Source organism: Poecilia reticulata, linkage group LG1, assembly GCF_000633615.1.
Source record: "Poecilia reticulata strain Guanapo linkage group LG1, Guppy_female_1.0+MT, whole genome shotgun sequence".
In the NCBI taxonomy this organism is placed as follows: domain Eukaryota; kingdom Metazoa; phylum Chordata; class Actinopteri; order Cyprinodontiformes; family Poeciliidae; genus Poecilia; species Poecilia reticulata.
The window spans coordinates 513800-533779 of NC_024331.1; the positions used below are offsets into that span (position 1 = coordinate 513800).

General features: G+C 37.6%; 1 protein-coding gene across 2 annotated transcripts in view; it reads left to right on the forward strand.

Moving 5' to 3' along the window:
• Nucleotides 1-19980, forward strand: part of LOC103462363 (protein sidekick-1) — a 620157-nt gene that overhangs the window by 453004 nt on the left and 147173 nt on the right. For both annotated transcript variants that reach the window (XM_017305208.1, XM_017305213.1), the window contains 3 exons: nt 8810-8912; nt 13919-14094; nt 19076-19159. In XM_017305208.1, coding sequence (XP_017160697.1) covers nt 8810-8912; nt 13919-14094; nt 19076-19159 — 363 coding nt within the window. The remainder of the gene's footprint in view (nt 1-8809; nt 8913-13918; nt 14095-19075; nt 19160-19980) is intronic.

Here is a 19980-nt window from a genome sequence, read left to right on the forward strand (position 1 = left end):
ATTTTATTTTGGATTTTTCATAAAGGGAAATATTTCCAAACAGCTACGGTTGATTTTCTTTAAAGTGAAAGCAATGACTTGGAGACTTCTTTCAGCAGATTCATGTCAATACCCAGGAATAAGTGGGACAGGGGCACTTCCTATGGTACTTCAAAAACATTAAAAGTAGAATAGAATAGAAACAGTCTTCATTGTCCCATAAAGAGGAAATTCAGATATTAAATTTTTTTGGTAACACTTTATTTGAAGGGGGGTGAATAAGACTGTCATGGCACTTTCATGGGGGGTCACACTCTTAAGCGGTCTTCATGAATATTTATGCAGTCATAAACAGTTTGTCTGTTTAAACTTTACCTTTGATAACATAAAGTTACCTAATTTTTAAAGTGCAATCAGTAATACTTTTATAACAAATTTAATATTTATATCAGTAATGATTTCTTGGTTAATGTCAAGTTGTCATAACAAAGACATTTTCAATAATGTCAACTTTGTATTAAAAGTGTCATAATTTACCGAATGACGCTTTATGACAACAATCATAAATATTCATGAAGGCTTTTTCATGTTTGACAGGTGTTATGTCATGTTTACAACGATGTCATGTCAGTCTTATTCACCCCCCTTCAAATAAAGTGTTACCATTTTTTTTTCACTACTGGTTAAAACTAGTCTGACAATTTCCTTCCATTCCACACGATTATCATTTTCCTTTTGTGCTCCATCGGGGATTTCTCCCATTGAACTTGATTTCTCAGGAGGGATTTTACCCTGGCCAGTCAGAGAACAGGAGAAGTTGTAAAGAATAATGTTCATTTTCTGTACTGTTTTAGGGTTATAGTTTGGCAACAGCAAATCAATGAATCCATTCAATCTGTGTTAGCCAAACTTCAGAATGTTGAGTAATTAAATTCAGCACAAAAGAACAACTTAAGACATTTTATTGCTGAAAAGAAATATATCATGGCCCTACTGCATTACAGTCCATGCAGTTTCCTGTAAGCTTCATCAAGAACTGCATTGCAACCGTAACGGCCAAATATAAGATGTAAAATCAGATCCAATTGTTTAAAACTTCAACAGAGTCCACTCCTCCAGCAAGCAATCATTTCTCAATGACCGAGGGTCCAGAACCTCTGTATGAAGGAAAGTGTAAAACAGGATGTATCTTCAATAGAGCTTAACTAAAGACAAACTGTCTACACTGTAGACATTTGTTAGCCACTGCTCAGAAAACAGGTAATAACAAGCTTATCACCCTCTTACACTTCTTTTTGGTAAAATTGAAAATAAATAAATGCATTAAAAAAAAAAAAATAATCTCAGTTAAAACAACGACTCAGAAGTGGCAAGGAAATGAGAAAGAAGACTGGAAAGGAGGTAGGCAGTTGGGGAGATAATATCCAGACAAGCTAAACTGATAGATTTCCCCTGAGAAAGAAGATGTTGGACACAGTGATAGGGGGAGAAAAGAGTGCAGATCACACAGCCGTATGGCATTTTACTTTTGCCTCTATTTCTACCAACATGTCTGTTACTACGGGAGGAAGACCATCTGCACAATTATTTCTCACTTTCTCCCCATCTTCATACACACTCTACTGTGTCTTCCTGATCTGATCTATCTTCTTCCCCCAAAACTTTACTTTTTGTCCCATTAGTGTTTCTGCTATGTGAATTTGTCCATGTTCTCCTCTCAGACACACGGTTTTATAGTTAATAGGTTGGGTTCACGTCCCCCAACACTCATTATCTGCTACTGTTGCTGCCATTAGGACTGAACTGATCGTTAGTAGTTGCTGTCTGACCTCTGCTTCCCACACTGGACAGCTAATGGACACGCTGTGCTTTTTCTCCATACTTCCAACTCTGTCTGTCCATCATCGTTGTGGCTCTCCAGGTCTTCCACCCACTCTCGTTGTTTGTCTCTTCTACTTCAAAAACAAACTTTTGAAATCTATGTCAGCCTATCAATGACATTACATTACATTGTACATAAATTCTCCATCAACATGTGTGAAATGTTAAGAACAGGACTAAAACAATTGATTTTTATTCACATGTGCAAACAAACTGGTCACTCAGGAGGCTTGTCTCATGAAAACGACTGTTCAAACCTTTCTACAATGGAAACCAGTGCTGTGGATTTACCCAGATATCTGTAAAAATATTTGGCCATTTAAAATATTGAACTAAATTCCTCAAAATAAACACATGATTTTTTACATTTATTTTTTTATATTAATAATAGTCTTTTCAGGCTGTACAGTGGCACAGTTGATAACACTGTTGCCTTGGGTTTGATTCCCGGCCCAGGGTCTTTCTGCATGGAGTTTGCATGTTCTCCCTGTGCATTCTCCAGGCACTCCGACTTCCTCCCGCAGTCCAAAAACATGACTGTCAGGTTAATTGGTCTCTTTAAAATCTCCCTAGACGTGTGTGTGCGTGTGTGCGTGCGCGTGTTCGTGTGTGTGTGTGCATGGTTGTTTGTCCTGTCTGTCTCTGTGTTGCCCTGCGGCAGACTGGCGACCTGTCCAGGGTGACCCCGCCTCTCGCCCGAAACGTTCGCTGGAGATAGGCATTAGCAACCCTCCCGACCCCACCCTGGACAAGGGTGTATAGAAAATGGATGGATGGATAATAGTCTTTTCAAAAAATTGGTAAACTTCAAAGTGTGAAATTGCATTTAGCATGTTTATTGCATTAGCACATCAAATACCCATTCTGCTTTGCTTCACAGCTCTCACATATATTGCTGTCATCCAAAATTTCCTTTGAAATTACTTTTATTACTCTTACCTGGTTCATCTGGAGCATTTTGTTTTTTTTACCTAAACGAAGTCTCGTCTTATCTGTTTGTGGGGTCATCTGTCTTGCGGGTATGATCTTAGGGGAAAAACATTTAACAGCAAAAACATAAAATGACAAAAGAAACTTACATTTGTTAAGTTGCTTGAAGACCAGTCCGTGAACCCATTGATCTCAGTTATTGATTCAATTCCTTATTTATTCTCTTATCAAATCACTGTCCATGCACCATGTTGTATTTGATTCAAACAAAATTAAAGCCGATTTAAAAAATAAGAATCAATTTTTGTGCAGACAATTGTGCATGGTTGCCTTTTCAAGATGGATATTTCAGGACTTAAGGTATGTCCAGCCATGGAGAACACCCTCTCAGATGTTATTTATTGTCAACTGTGTAATTGTACTCATATCTGTATTGATGGCAGTGGTACCTAAAACTAAAAGAGAGTTTCCCTATGAGCCAGCATCACTCTGGCACTAGTCCTCAACTAGTCATATTCAATAGATAAGAATATTATTGAAAAGTTTATGTAGTTCAGTAATTCAATTCACAAGTTAAATACAATATATAGGTTAATAAAATTATTTGTATAGCACATTTCAGCAGCAAGGCATTTCAAAGTGCTTTACATCATTAAACACAAAAACACAGAGTCATGTAACATTGAATAAACAATCAAAAACATTACAAAAACATTAAATTTCCTGCCGAGTCGAAGTTCTGCCCTTCAAATCGGCAGAAGAAAAAAAAATAGCAATGGAGACTCCAATCCACACCCCTTTTAAAACAACGGGCGGACTCCAACCCGCATCCCTTTTAAAACAATGGTGAGGACTCTAACCCGCACTCCTTTTAAAACAACAGGGGTGGGGGGACTCCAACCTGCACCTCTTTTCAAACAATGGGGGACTCCCACCCGCACCCCTTTTCAAACAGGGGGGGAATTCCAACCCACACCCCTTTTCAAACAATGGGGGGCACTCCAAATCCCGCCCCTTTTCAACTACTGGGGGGACTCTAAACTCGCAACCCATTAATGCCCCACGGTGATGTTTACCAGCTCTTTTTTATTGTAATTATGATGAAAATATAAAATTTAAGATTAGAATATTATATCAGACCAACAAAAAATATTCTTAATGCAGAAAAGTGGGTCTAATGAAAATATGTTTTAGCAACATTTTGCCATTTTTAGATGTTACCGGCTTTAGTTCTAGTAGTCTGGTTTTTTTTTTACTTAATAGGAAGACCAAGTTTGTTTTTAAACTGGAAAAGGGAAAAACAGATAGCAAAAGTTTAAAACCTGCGTTTTATCGTATTTTATAATCTTCACTCAAAACTCAGCAAAACAAATTTTAATCTAATTTTCTTCATCCAATTTAAAAAAATATATACATAATGTACCTTTTGACAATTGTTTTAGTAAGCTTTTATTTCATTCTAATAAAAAAAAGAAGCACCCATCTTGCGGGTATGATCTTAGGGGAAAAACATTTAACAGCAAAAACATAAAATGACAAAAGAAACTTACATTTGTTAAGTTGCTTGTTAACACAAACAAATCTCATGGCAGCAACTCAGTCCATCTAGACGTGTAAAAGACTACTTGCAGAAGGTTAAGCCAAGAAAGAAACTGAACGACATTGTTGTTGGTAACAGTCCAACTTGATAGCTGTACTAGGTTTCTAAAGCTTCACCATCCTGTGGTTTCACAGAGCTAGGCCTGAAAAAGAAAAAAATATCCAGTGAGTGACAGTTGTGTGGACTAAAAATACTCTGTTGATGTCAGAGAAGAATTGCCAGACTTATTACAGATGATAGTAGCTTAAAAAGCATTGTTTCAACTTGTGCTACAAGTAAACTAGGCTCACCAATGGTTGACAAGATCTACATTACCTGGCTACAAAGCCTAACTCAATTCCAACTGCAATATTCAGAGGGAGGAATTTGGTTCAGACAACATGAAAACATGGATCCATTCTGCCTTGCATCAATGAATGTAGTGGTGGTGTGATAAACCAGTGGCCTTGAAGGCAAGATTTTATTTATATCATTAGTTTTTGGTATTTTCTGCCAATTGTATACTTACCAAATGTAACTTTATTTTCTGTCTTATTATCTATCTTTTTCTGATTCTTTTGATTATTGTGTTATTTTCATAGCCCCCAATATTAAATACAAAGTAATGCTGCATAGATGAAACACCATAGTCAAATGATGTCCAACCCAGTAATCTGGATCTGGAGGCAAGGGTGCCATAAATTGGCACCCTTGCCTCCAGATGTTTGCTAACAGCTGCTGCCGCTAGCTCCCACATTATAACTTTGGGTGAATCGGCAGCATCCGGTAGAGCAGGTTGTAAGGCTTTTCAAGGATTCTTCAATTCATGAGTGACTCAAAGCAATACACTGTGTATGTGTTTGAGAGAATGACATTATAACATGTTAAGTTCAAAAAAGTTTATTTTGCACACTGGCCTGCCTGGGATTTGAGACTTGTGCTTTTATTTGTCAAAGCATCATTATGGAAAATCTTTGTGATGTTGAACCCATGAAAAACCTTGATATGCCTTGATACTGCAGATGGACAAATGAATAAATGAATAAAATGTTGATATATCTTATAAATATTTATATGTTCATGCACATGCATGCAGTATTATATTAGAGAGATTACAAGTGATGAGGATCACCCATGTCATCTATTTTTGTGTAATTTTTCTTATATTTCTTGTTCATGATTGAATTTCTGGAAATAAGTCGCAGCATCACTGAATATAGGTGTCAAGACAGTAGTCAGCAAATGGTTGCATGTCACGTTGTGTGCTACTGGCTGCCTGTCTTCTTTTACCAGCTTGTCTTATTACTGAACAGAGACACGACTTCTCTCTGCTTTATGTCTGATTAAGAAAAGGAGAAAGAGAGAGAAAATGTGAAAGAAGAACAAAGAGCAAAGTCAATTACCACCTCTTTCTCCTTCCCTTCAAAGAAATATCAAAGCTGATCCCCTACCTTCTAACACCCACCCTCAACTTTCCTTCTACTCAACCCCCATCCCTCTGTCTCCATCAGAGCTAGTCTGGTAATTTGCAGTTACTACCCTCTCCTTTGGAAATCTACATATTCATCAGGAAGCTATCCCTAAACCGAACGGCAATGTTTGGGTTTATTTAATTACCTTTTTCAATGGCTTTTGAAAGTTTACTAGGAAAATCTTGAATATTTTGAGCTAAATATTTCTGGATAACTTTTTTTTCCTAATGAAAGGTCATTCCAGCCATAAATCACACATATGGTTCACCTCCACACATCCTTCAAACCATAAATCTTTCTCCACATAAAGCACTATACTTGTTTTTGTGAACACTATCATGGTAACTCTCCCACCTACAGACACGCGCACACACGCACGCACACGCGCGCGCGCACGCACGCGCGCACGCACGCACACACACACACACACCGCCATGGAAGTCAGATAGCAGGTTGCAAAGAATTAGACAGTGCACACAAAGGAGGAGTCATTTTTGAGAGAACAGTTTGAAAGCACAAGAAAATGTTGCCTTGTGCTTTTCAGTCACAAAGACTCTCATTTCTATCGAGTTGTATTTTGTAGGGACCCATGACTTAATGTCCTAATTAGAACATGTGGAAATTTGAATGCACACCGACCACTTTGACGTCATAGTGTGGATTTAATTTGTACTTCCACTCCTAGAATAATTATTTCTGCAGATGTCAATCTAATGTAAAAGGCATGAAGAGCAAATACTGGTCCAAAGGCACTTCCATAGATGTTTTTTTAGGATCTCCCTATGGAATGTAAGGCCCCATAGGGAAATTTATGTTTAGCCACAAACTGCTGAATGACACATTAGAAAAGTAAATGCCCCTTACTGATTTCTTTACTATTACTCTTTTGTCTGATGCTTAAGTGTTTCAGATCATCAAATAAATATTCATCAAAATCAAAGATGGCCTGAATAAACAAAGGAAAAGTTTTTAAATTACAATACATCTTACTACAGGGAAATATTATCCAAACCAACTTGGCCCTTTGTAAAAATCGATTGCCCTCTAAACCTCATAACAGTTTTCAACTGGTGGTAATAACTTATCACTTTTGTATGTCACTGTAGAGCAGCTTTGAGCCACTCTTCTTTGTAGAATGGTTTTAATTCAACCACCCAAGAGGGTTTTCAGTGTGAAAGACCTGTTTAAAATCATGCTGCAGAATCTCAATTGAATTTAAGTCTGGACTTTCACTGGATCACATGATCATTCAAAGTAAACTTGCTAATGTAAATTATATCAGTCTTGATTCATATAATGATCTTCACAGACTGATGCCAGGACATTCTCCCAATGTAATACCAGGACATGTGCTTAAGCAATAGAAAACTTTTCAGCACACAACACACAGCTTTGCTCATTTTGATGTGTTTGCATAAGCTGGTGTTGCCCTTCAACATCACACCACTCTGTACAGAGAACTATTTCATCCAAAATGAAAACGACTCGTTTTCTACATTTGAACAGCTAAGTTTCCAATAGTTTTGGTACATAGAAAATATGATATATTGAATGATAATTGATGCCTATTGTTAGTAATGCATTAATGGATTCTCATGAAGTGTTTAATTCTTAAAACCTTGTGGGTCTATAGGCATGCACTGAATTAATCCAATATGGCATCTAGACCAGTGGTTCTTAACCTGGGTTTGATCGAACCCCATGGGTTCGATGAGTCGGTCTCAGGGGTTCGGCGGAGCCTCTGCCGCGGAGGTAAAAACACACTTGTGTAAAGTTGTGATGACGCGCCCCGCTATGCCATCACTTGCTGCAGAGGGTCACGTTCGTTGCATTGCTTAGCCAATCAGAGCTGCGGAGGAGCCCTGATTGAAGGAGTTCCACTCTCAGCATGGATTTGAACTTGTGTCTTTAATTACTTCAGCAAAGCTCACAGTTTTTGCCAAATTCTGAAGCATTCGGTGTACTTCTAAATCTGCTCCTTAGTCGCATCTTTTTGGGGTTGGTGCTGTCTCTAGTGGCGTGGGGGTGGTAACACAACTAATATAATTACATTACTAAATCAGAATATTATTATTAATTTTTCATTCTCTTAAGAATGTATAGCTAATTAAATAATCTAAACAGGACCTTAAAGTGGTTCCAGTTGCTCTCGATGGCCAACTTGTTGAAATTGTGGCAAATCTTAAATACCTTGGGTCGTTCCTGGACAGTCAGCTCAACTGTGCTGAAAAAACTGACTATATTTTGAAGAACTGTTCTCAGAGACTCTACCTTTTAGGAAGAGTTAGTGATCTCGGGGTGACCCAACTAGAGTTTAGTTGGGTCACCCCTATCTCTTGAATTTGGGTGAAATCATATTTTATTTATCGCTACAGAAGGGTTCAGTGAATGCGCATATGAAACTGGTGGGTTCAGTACCTCAAAAAAGGTTAAGAACCACTGATCTAGACAAAGTGTATTAACAGTTTTGACCTTTTTAAAAATGATCTTGCATGATCAGTAAGAGATGGTTAGAAGCCTGCTCCGAGTAGAATATTAGTGTTACCATCCATTAAAGCAACTATACATTATCTTTTGGACCATTTAATGGCAACATTCATCCTTTTTGTACTTTTTAAATTATTCTGGTTCAGAAGAAACTGGCCTCAGCACCAGAAATCATAAAATCTCATTCATTTTGTTAAGGAAATGGAAATGTTTGGTTGTAAATCAGTTATGCTTTCCACCATTACTAACCTAACAGCTGATGATTAGAGTCATTTAATAAAAGATAATTTAGGTAAAATGTGAATCCTGAATGTATGATTTTATATATTTAAGCTTGTACTAAGTAATAAAAGCCCAATGCTGTACACACCCTACAATTGTGCAAGTTAAACAATGTAGCTGAATGTATGATTGTGCTGCTAGGGGTTGCAGCATGATTTATGGACTTGACATTCACATTTTTTTTGTGGTCCTGTTGCAGATCCTGGGTCAGAGCTTATAGCTCCAGATATTGTGATTGGACCTAAAAACACAACAGTTGTTTTGGGGAAGGAGGCTACGCTGGAGTGCATTGCCAATGCCAGGTAAATTTCTTTTGTGTTCATTCATACCTGTGCTCACAAGTGTGAATAAGTCCAATTTTACCAGGGAATTCTGTTTCCCTCCATTAAAATTAGAGGTCTCTATATAATCTTGAAGCTCAGTGAGTCTCAGTGATGTCCTCTGAGAAGAGGACATCACAAAGACTAAAATGTATGTTTCTTCAAGCTCTAATTGTAAATCTAAATGTAAAGACTTTTACTCTGTAAAATTGTTTTTTTGTCTCCAGAAAAGGAATCAGGTCCATACCTGTATCCAAGTTAGCTCAGAGAAGTCCAATCTGACATCACTCTATAAACCCCATCTGATCTGTGTCAAATATTTATTTTCCATGTACACATGTATAAGCTGAATTTATGAGTCATATTTTTCTGAGTCTTTCAGAGCAGAGCTGTTTTGGATATACTTTCTTAAACTTGTGATTGTCAATAGGTTGTGAATTTGCCTATCAGAAGCTCAAAATGCTATGACATTGTTGTCTGGGCTTTATCAGAATGTTTAAACAGTAAGATGAGATAAATGTAAATTCGCTCATGGCTCCATCTCACATCTGTTCTGGTCATGCCCCAAACTCTTCCAATATTGGTGTGACATTTCCAACTTGTTTTCTGAGGTGTATAAGTGCACATTGGTTCCAGATGCCTAGAATGCATTATTTTTATATTCTCCTTCACTTAGGAACAGCAGCATTTCTATGCAAATGACTGTGGTGTATGGAACGATAATAGCTAAGAAAGTAATATTAAGATTCTGGAAAACTGACAAGGTTCCTGAGTTTAAAATGTGGTTATGTAATTTTACTGAGATTCTTTATTTGGAGAAACTGTGGTATGATGTTGTGGGCTCCACTAATAAGTTCTGTAGTATCTGGCAGCCGTTTTTGGACCATCTTTCTCAGTCTAAGACTGACCCCGACACTCGCTCAGCCTCTTAGTATGCCACCCGTGCCTTTGTAGACAGGTAGTACCATCCTAAAGTGTACAGTGTAACCAGTTATTTAGATAATTGTCCTGACTTGTTTTTATTTAATTTAATTTTTAGTTATTGTATGTTTTTATTTTCATTGTCGTATTGGTAAGAATATATTTTTCTTATACAATAATTTGTTAAATATATATATGCTTCATACTCTTGTGTATGATTTATGTATGTGTATTTTGAAAAACGTAATATACATATTAAGAAAAGAGTAAGCAGTGTATATTTAGTGACTGTAAGCTTCTCAATCAAAGGCAAAAAGAAAATAATAAAAAGTAAATCAATTATATTCCTCAGTATTATGCCACTTAATTAATAAATGGTTATGCTAACTCTAACTGACCTAAAACAAGTAACCTTCCTTCCTTCCTCACTTCCTTCTTTACTTCCTTCTTCCCTCCCTCTCATTCCAGCTCCTCTGGAGGAATCTCAGCACAAAGCAGAGACCCAATCCTAACGCTATCAAAGCAAATCCAGTCAACACCTTGGCTGCTGCTGGAAATTCTGTCTATATAGATTATGAATAGAATCACTATTCTGTTCAGGATGTAACAGGTGTTATATACAGATGTTAACTATCCAGTCATTTTTCTTTGGACATATGCATAATACATTTTTTATTGGGTACATATTATACTTTATTGATTGCTGAAATAATTTACATCAGTTGATAACATTCATGTGTGCTGAATTGCTTTGGAGAAAAGAACTAAATCATTGACTCACAAAACGACAAAAAAAAAAAAAATCCTTGGCAGCTTTATATACGTATATGTGATAATGTACAAATCACGTAGGGGCTAGCTGTGCTGAACAACCTTTATTGAACTTTTGTTTGTTGTTGTTCAGTAAAACCTTCAATTAGTTTATCATTTGCACTTGACCAGCAACTTCACAGCTTTTAAGTTATGGAATAACAATCAATTATCAAACATTTTAGAGTGGAGGAATTTACCTGCAGTTAAAAGCAGAAGCCGCCGTGTCAAACACACAAACAACAGTATAGTTAGATCATAGATTTTTAATTCAACGCACAACAATTTAGTTTTTTGTGCTCCTCATCTGCATGCAAATTAGCTCAGCTCACATTTTCCTGTTCTTTTCCCATAGAGAAAAGGTACTTTTTCACTTTTCACTCTACTTTTAACTGCTTCTGCTGTCAAAAACAGCATTCGATGAAAAGCTTAGCTGATATTGACACTTTTATAAGTTTTATTCTTTTATACCACGGAAGAGAGAGAAACTTGGAAAAGTTTAGCCAAACTGAGAGAACGATCATTGAAATCAAGCGCTTTGCCAAAGTCTATAATCATCTGCTTTCCACAGTCAATAATTACTGGGTGCTGTAAATGCACCACTGCAGCCTGCTTGAAGGCTGAAATTATTAGAAGCCTGGTGAAAAACAAGTAGAGGATAATCTTCACCGTACTTCACTCAAAATGTGATTTCCCGTATTCATATCTAGCTGAGCATTTTTAACCATTGTGCAGCAGTAATTATAGGCATGAGGTCAGCTCTACAAAAAGAGGGAAATTAGTTATTTTATAAGGGTGAGCATGAACCTTTGTATAGGTTGGATGTATTTTTGGGATAACTGTCTTGTTGGAACACAGAATTGTCTCCCAGTTTAATTCCAGGCTGACTAACTCATTGCTTTTTAGCCTGTAGTGTTCGTCTTACACTACCATACATTCAATCACACATCTCCTGGCATGTCTAGGTGATATTAAAGCTTGGTTGGCCTTGAACTTTTTAAATTTTAATRAAAACAAAACAGAGGTGATGGTGTTTGGACCCAGTGGCTCCTGTGAGTCCTCCTCTGTTGACCTGGGACCTTTGGAGGTATATTTTAAACMTGTTATTACWGATCTTGGTWTTAAGGTGGACAGTGATTTTAAATTGGACAGCCAAATCAGAGCCGTGGTTAAGTCCAGCTTTTATCATTTAAGGCGATTGGCATCAGTGAAATCTTTTCTTTCCAGGCAGCATTTTGAAACAGTGATCCACGCTTTTATTTCGACTCGATTGGATTACTGTAACGCACTTTATCTGGGAGTCAGTCAGTCGCTGCTCTCACATCTGCAGCTGGTTCAGAATGCTGCTGCACGACTTCTGACAGGAACTCGAAAGAGGGAACATGTGATCCCTGTCCTGGCCTCACTTCACTGGCTGCCTGTATATTTTAGGATTCATTTTAAAATTCTTATGCTTGTTTTTAAATCACTGCATAATCTTGCCCCGGCTTACCTCTCTGAGCTTCTTCACCCCTACATACCCTATCGGTCTCTCAGGTCAGCAGATCAGCTGCTCTTGGAGGTACCAAGATCCAGGAGGAAGCTCAGAGGGGTCAGGGCTTCTCTGTCATGGGTCCTAAGTTATGGAACGACTTGCCTTTGCAGGTCAGAGAGGCCCCTTCACTGTCCACTTTTAAAGCTCGTCTTAAAACCCATCTATTTTACTTGGCTTTCAACACCAGTGGGATCTAGTTTTAAATTGTATGTTTTTGTTTTTAAACTGGAAGTTTTTATTTTTTTATTTATTTTTTTTAATTATGTTGTGTTTTAATGTACAGCACTTTGTATCAGCTGTGGTTGTTTTAAAGTGCTTTATAAATAAAGTTGGTTTGGTTTGGTTACCATGATTTTGCTGGCATCTGATGAATCCTGTTTCAATTTCATAATGTGTCAAACAATGCTCCATTTTCATTATGGAGGTCAAAAGTTTGTAATCGACGTTCAAAGTCGAGATTGAACAATATGGCTCGCAATATTCTCTGTTTTTCCCTTCTTTACGAAGGGCAGAAATTACAGCATTTTGTACCACTCACTTGGAAACCTGTCTACTACTACTTGGACACTCATAAGTTTTCAGATTTCCAATGGCTGTATGCAATTCTTTTTAAGTGATTCTGGCTCAGAGCATTTATATTAACCAACACAGAAGAACTCCAAGTTACAAGACAGACAACCATGGCACTGTGCAGCACTGAGCATCTAATTATTAATAGTAATGTAGTATGTGTATAACTGACTCTTTATCCTTTTGATGGAGGAATAACAGAAGTTGCTTCAGCCTAACTATTACAAAATAATTTCAAATACCACTTCGGATGCACTCCTGAAAGCCTAAACCTAATTGCATTCTTGCAGATGATGTGTACAGAAACCAGATTTGTACATCTGAAAGAATAATGATAAGCAGAATCTTATAGCATGCTCTTTCAACAAAAAACAAGCATATCTTTACATTTGAATAACTCAGTTTACAAATATTAAAGCAATTTAGTATTCACAAGGTAATTAAAGCTATTTTCTGTGATCGTTTTTGTGTCATACCTTTAGTTTTGCAAACCTCTCATAATTAAATATTGTAATAATATTAAATTTTGTTTAAATACAGTTTTAATAATCTTTAAATATTTTAATATATTTTTGCAACTTTCACTTGCATAATTTCATTCAATTAAATGAAATAATTTTTGTGTATGTCTGTTTGTTAACACATCCAGATTATTGACCGTCTTCAACAAAATGTACTTTTAGGTCAGCTACTGATCATCTCCACATGCATTAAGTCATCTGTAAACCTTAAGAAAGTTTACAATTGATTTGTTCTTAGAAAACATAAAGAATTAAGTCTCAGCAGCTGAAAACATATTTTTAAAAATATTTTTATGAGCAGATACTGTGATGCATTATTGCTGTCTTACACAAATACAAACATTTTAAAGAATGGTATTTTGATGTTGTTTATCCACAAAATTCAATTTTCCATGAAAAGCCATTTCCTTTCTGAACATTAAAAAAAAACTGATGAATGTTCCTTCATGCTGAGCAGAGCTGACGGCTCTGATATACAGACTGTCATCATTCATTTTCTGCCTCATTGACAAATAAGCTGATGGATTTAATATGTCGTAATTGCTTTCAGTCAACACATTTCTTTTTTTCTCCCAATTCTCTTGATTCTTGTTTCTCTCTTTTTTTATTCTGCACTGCTTTTCTCTTGCCAGACCGGTTGATGGCCTTGTGGTGTTATGGAAACGTGGTGGACATCGGCTGGCCAGTGGGCGTCGGCTTATTGTTCCTGCTGCCACCTCTTCTGATGCAGGGTTTTATGTTTGTGAAGTGTTGGTTAGCAACAGCACTATCAAACCCATGGAGGCAAGGGGATATCTGACTGTAATGGGTAAGAAAAACACCCGTCATACTGACTTAGATGTTTGAAACTTTGCCACTTGTTATCTGGTGAGAGTTCACATCTGAATCCTTATTTAAGTCTAACTGTAATGTGAAAAGAATAGCATATCTGACTAAGACTTTACTCAGAAGAGTGTGACTGTGTAAACAGATTTACTTCCACAAGCCCGATGCCTAACACCATTTTGGGCATGGAAGCCTTCATCTTGTCATGTTTTCTTTGTACACTTCTAGCTCAGGGCTCTGTTTTAGTTTGGTTATTTCTTCTTCACTTCAAAGTGTAACTGAGGGCTCAAGCTATGGTCTGTCAGCTGCAGGATTGTTCAATCCATTTGTCTCCATCCACCAGTAACACATTTGCTGTGGACACAAACTGCTGCCATAGTCACCAAATCCCATCATGAACTTTGCTGTTTTATCATTCTACAACCTCAAACTTGATTGTAATTTAGAGCATAAATGTGAAGCAGAAAGAAAAACATGCACGTTTTTACAAAAGTGCAACAAAGGTATTCATTTCCTCATTACTCCAATACCCCTAAATAAAACCCTTTGCTTTCAGAAATCCCCTTGTCCACATTTCTGTTACTTAATGTCAATTGATAAATGCAGATGTTCTGTGAAGACTTTGGATGCTAGAGAGAACAAACAGCATCAAGGAACACAGTAGACAGTGAACAAGTTTAAATCAGGGTCAGGTGATAAAATAACATTAACATGGCAGACTTTGACCATCCAATGATCACGTCTCCATCTATCATCATAAAATGCAAGTTGTGTCAGCTACAAACGTAGAAAGATCCGGTCATCCTTCTAACATGGACTGTTCGGATTTTTTTTCTACATGCATGGAGAGGAAAAACACATTAAACAGGAATCAATTTTTAGCACGACCTGAACTTGACTCAGTACAAGCGTCTATCAGCCGCAACCAGACAAGAAAAAAAGAAAAAGAAAAATTAATAGCAGGAGAGGGAGAACAAATAATTGTTGGCAGCATTATCTCAGACGATGCCGTCCTCCAGCTACACAGAACCCCAGACTGTCATGATGTCTGAGTGTTTGGTGTTGTCGTGGGGTTTTGGGTTCCATGGGTTTGTTATTCATAGTCTTTGCTTATTCATCTATGCTTCTGTCCTGTTAGGATCTAGTATTCATGTTTTGAATTCTTGTCTGTTTGAATTCAAACAGACAAGAAGAACCTGCTCATTTGTGAGCAGATTCTGTTTTCCTTCAGATGTCAGTTTTTATTTCTTTTTTCCATTTATCAGTTTACTTCCTCAACTCAATCTTGTCCCTATTAGTTAGCTCATGTTTTTCTCCTGTGTTGCTTGATCAATTCTTCTTCTCACCTGTCTCATGTAGTATTTAAGTCCTAGTCATGCCTTTGTCTGCTACGGGATTCTTGTGCCTCTTGTACCTGCAGTTCAGTGATCACTCATGTCAAGTCAAGTTTTTAAGTTAAATAAATCTTCATGATATCACGTTGCTGTTTGCATTTTGGCTCTCCCTTGTCTCCATCTTCACCAATCCTTACACAGACCAGCATCATCTTCAATGGAGAACAAAAACACTGAGAGAAAAAATTAAGTTAACAGTTGAAACAGAAACAAATAATGCAAATTGGAGAGTAGAAGTGAAAGAGGGCAGAAGAAGATATTGAGGAAAAGTGGTCAGTTAGCCCTCTTGCAGCATAATCCCTTAGCAGCAGGTTAGCAGGACACCCTCCTCCCCACTGCTATAGACTCTGCTAGGCAAGAAGAGTGTTAATATAGGAAACAACCAATAAGCCCATGGTAACTTTGGAGGAGCTGCATATCCTTAGCTCAGGTGGGTCGACACCAAAACCGAAAGCTGTGGACTTCATGAAGCTAGACTTTATCGAATGACAATGAGAAAGTCTAAGTACTGAATAAGTGGCCCTGAACACCAAAACAGCTCAAATTTTCCTTTGAAAAATATTTTTAAGAAATATTTTTCAAATGTATCCTTTCACTTCCCAATTATGCTCTACATTGTGTTGATCAATCACATAAAATTCCATTGATATTTAACAAAGTTTGTGGTTTCAATGTGATAAAATATAAGGAGTATGAATACTTTAGCATTCTTACACTGACACATGTCTATACAGGTCCTTCTCAAAAAATTAGCATATTGTGATAAAGTTCATTATTTTCCATAATGTAATGATAAAATTTAAACTGTCATATATTTTGGATTCATTGCACAACAACTGAAATATTTCAGGTCTTTTATTGTTTTAATACTGATGATTTTGGCAAACAGCTCATGAAAACTCAAAATCCCTGTCTCAAAAAATTAGGATATCATGAAAAGGTTCTCTGAACGAGCAGTTAACCTGATCATCTGAATCAACAAAGTAACTCTAAACRCCTGCAAAAGATTCCTGAGGCTTTTAAAAACTCCCAGCCTGGTTCATTACTCAAAACCRCAATCATGGGTAAGACTGCTGACCTGACTGCTGTCCAGAAGGCCATCACTGACACCCTCAAGCAAGAGGGTAAGACACAGAAAGAAATTTCTGAACCAATAGGCTGTTCCCAGAGTGCTGTATCAAGGTACCTCAGTGGGAAGGAAAAAGTGTGGCAGAAAACGCTGCACAACGAGAAGAGGTGACCGGACCCTGAGGAAGCTTGTGGAGAAGGACCGATTCCAGACTTTGGGGGAAACAGTGGACTGAGTCAGGAGTAGAAACATCCAGAGCCACCATGCACAGGCGTGTGCAGGAAATGGGCTACAGGTGCCGCATTCCCCAGGTCCACTGTTGAACCAGAAACAGCGGCAGAAGTGCCTGACCTGGGCTACAGAGAAGCATGTTTGCATGTCATTCGGAAATCAAGGTGCCAGAGTCTGGAGGAAGACTGGAGAGAAGGAAATGCCAAAAGGCCAGAAGTCCAGTGTCAAGTACCCACAGTCAGTGATGGTCTGGGTGCCATGTCAGCTGCTGGTGTTGGTCCACTGTGTTTCATCAAGGGCAGCAGCAGCTATCAGGATAATTTGGAGCACTTCATGCTTCCATCTGCTGAAAAGCTTTATGGAGATGAAGATTTCATTTTTCAGCACAACCTGGCACCTGCTCACAGTGCCAAAACCACTGGTATTACTGACCATGTTATTACTGTGCTCAGTTGGCCTGCCAACTCTCCTCACCTGAACCCCATAGARAATCTGTGGGATATTGTGAAGAGAAAGTTGAGAGACGCAAGACTCAAAACTCTGGATGAGCTTAAGGCCATCGAAGCATCCTGGACCTTCATAAAAACCTCAGCAGAGCCACAGGCTGATTGCCTCCATGCCACGCTGCCTTGAAGGCTGCAAAAGGATTCCCGGCCAAGTATTGAGTGCATAACTGAACATAATTATTTGAAGGTTGACTTTTTTGGTATTAAAACACATTTCTTTTATTGGTTCGATGAAATATGCAAATTTTTTGAGACAGGGATTTTGGGTTTTCATGAGCTGTATGCCAAAATCATCAGTATTAAAACAATAAAAGACCTGAAATATTTCAGTTGGTGTGCAATGAATCTAAAATATATGACAGTTTAATTTTTATCATTACATAAAGGAAAATAATTAACTTTATGACAATATGCAAATTTTTTGAGAAGGACCTGTATGTTCCTCGTGCTTACGCACATTCACCAAAGAACCACCAGAAAAGTGAAAAAGAAAGCATATGCCTCTTTCACTCAGCTGCTAAATTGGTTTTGCTCCCTGGAGTCAGCAATTAATAGGAGAACATGGAAAATGCCCAAATAAGAGAGCCCTCATGGAAATCCACTGCTGTGCTCAATGTGTGTGCAGGAACACACAATAAGTGAGAAAGTAAGGAGTGTGTGATTGATGAGGCGAAACTTTTCTTCCCTGGTTTGTGAGTGTCTTTTTGATCTTGTGTGATTGTTGGAGCAAAGGAGCACCTAAGCAGAGAGCACGAACTCCTCACGCCTCCAGAATACTGAGTCAGAAAAGACCTGCCTGAATATTGATTCTCTTTCTGTGTGCCTCCCCGTCAGCCTTTCCCTTACTATGTAGAACCAATTTTTGGACCCTCTTCTTGGCTCTATCTCTCTGCGTTCCCAGTGCAATCACTCTCTCCACATTATCTACCTTCATTAGGCCAGCAGCTCTTTTAGGGCCTGCCTGACAGCGAAAAAGTCTGCATGGATTCATTTGTATCAGAGAACTAGAAACTGATGAATACATTGGTACAGATCTTCCTTTTTTCTGGGACAAGCTAGCAGACCTTGGTGCAATAAAAAAGATTCCCAAACAGAATAGTGTATGTGTCTCTGCCTCAAAGGTATTCATTATTCAATTTTATTCTCTTTCTTGCCCCAATCCACTAATAGGAATATGTATGACTTTCCATCTTCCTGTTGTGTACCCTACTGGCTGCAAACAACAGTAAATACCCATTGCTGGTCTCCTGTGTTAAAGTGTGTGCAAATATAGAACATGTAATGAAGTTTTTGTAAAAAAAAATGTAAATAAAAAAGGTGTTTACTTGCTAAGTACATACATTTAAAGTAAAAAGAAAGTCACATTTTTATTTTGGCTTATCATTTAGTCTTTTTGCAAGTGAGCAAGCATCTCTTACGAGTGCTGCTCTGTTTCCATAGATCCCATAGCTTGTGTCAGCATTTAGAACAGCTCTAGCGGAGATGTTTGTAAGGAGCCATTGTTATTGGCAGCAGAATAGAGCAGTTTAAAAGGGGATTGTTTCCCCAGGGAGAACTACAACGTGTTTCTCTGTTACTGCTTGGAAGTCAATTGAAGAAATATACAGAAATAAAAATCCTTCTTTTCAGCATCACATAGGTTACCTAATGCCAAGAGGGGAAAAGGTTTTATTCTGCTAGAAAGAATTTCTTTACATGAATTTAGTTCAAGTTAGTTAGAAAAAAAGATGCCTATATAAAGTCTTACTTTGTTCCTCTCTCCAGAGCCACCTTCACTGACTGTTCAACCCAAAAGGAAAATCTTTGCCGAAATCGACAGAAATATAGAAATCCCCTGCAAGGCTTCAGGTACACTGTTTGTGCTCTGTGTGTTTGTGTGTGAGAATATAAAATACTTAAGACAAACTACGTTCTATTAGATGATGTTCCAATCAAAACTTTTTATATCTAATATCCATCTGAATAATTTAAGATTAGTTATCTTAAAATGTCTTGTTTCCATGAGGAACTCTTTCCTGGAGTGCTAGGCTATTGCTAGCTTGTTTACCTGGTATTTCAATGTGTTTCATTGATAATTAGCTGTAGATTTGAATGCTTTTCCATTTAGGTGTATTTGAACAGAAATAAAAAAACAAAACAAAAAAAAACTCTTCCATCATCAACTTTACATGTCTAATGTTTCAACTCTGCAGGCTATAATAAACTATGTTATCTGCCATCAGAGCATATGGATTCAAAATCAACATACTTTTCTTGGAGCAAAAATGGCCAGTTCATCTGGTCAAGCTGCATTCCTGGATTAAAATTAATTATTCAGCTAAATATCGTGTTTTTTCTCTAAAGGTGACTAAACTGGAGAGCTGTTGATGGAAGGTGTTTCATATTCTTTTGTTCTAAAGCCTTCAGTCTGTTTAGGTTTGCTACTAAACGGTTCATGGATCTAATGAAACATCTAATGGCAACTTTAAATCACAATGTGGCAGACATTGGATCCTCTGTTTTGGACACATTTCATGTTCTGTAAGGTTACTCCGTCCATCATCTATCTGTGTTGACCATTGCTCAATTTGTAGCACAATATTTTACCTTGAACCAAGGGCGTAGGAACGAGTCTGTCATTGGGGGGGACGCATATAGGAAACCTGACAGATCAGTAAATATTTTGAGCA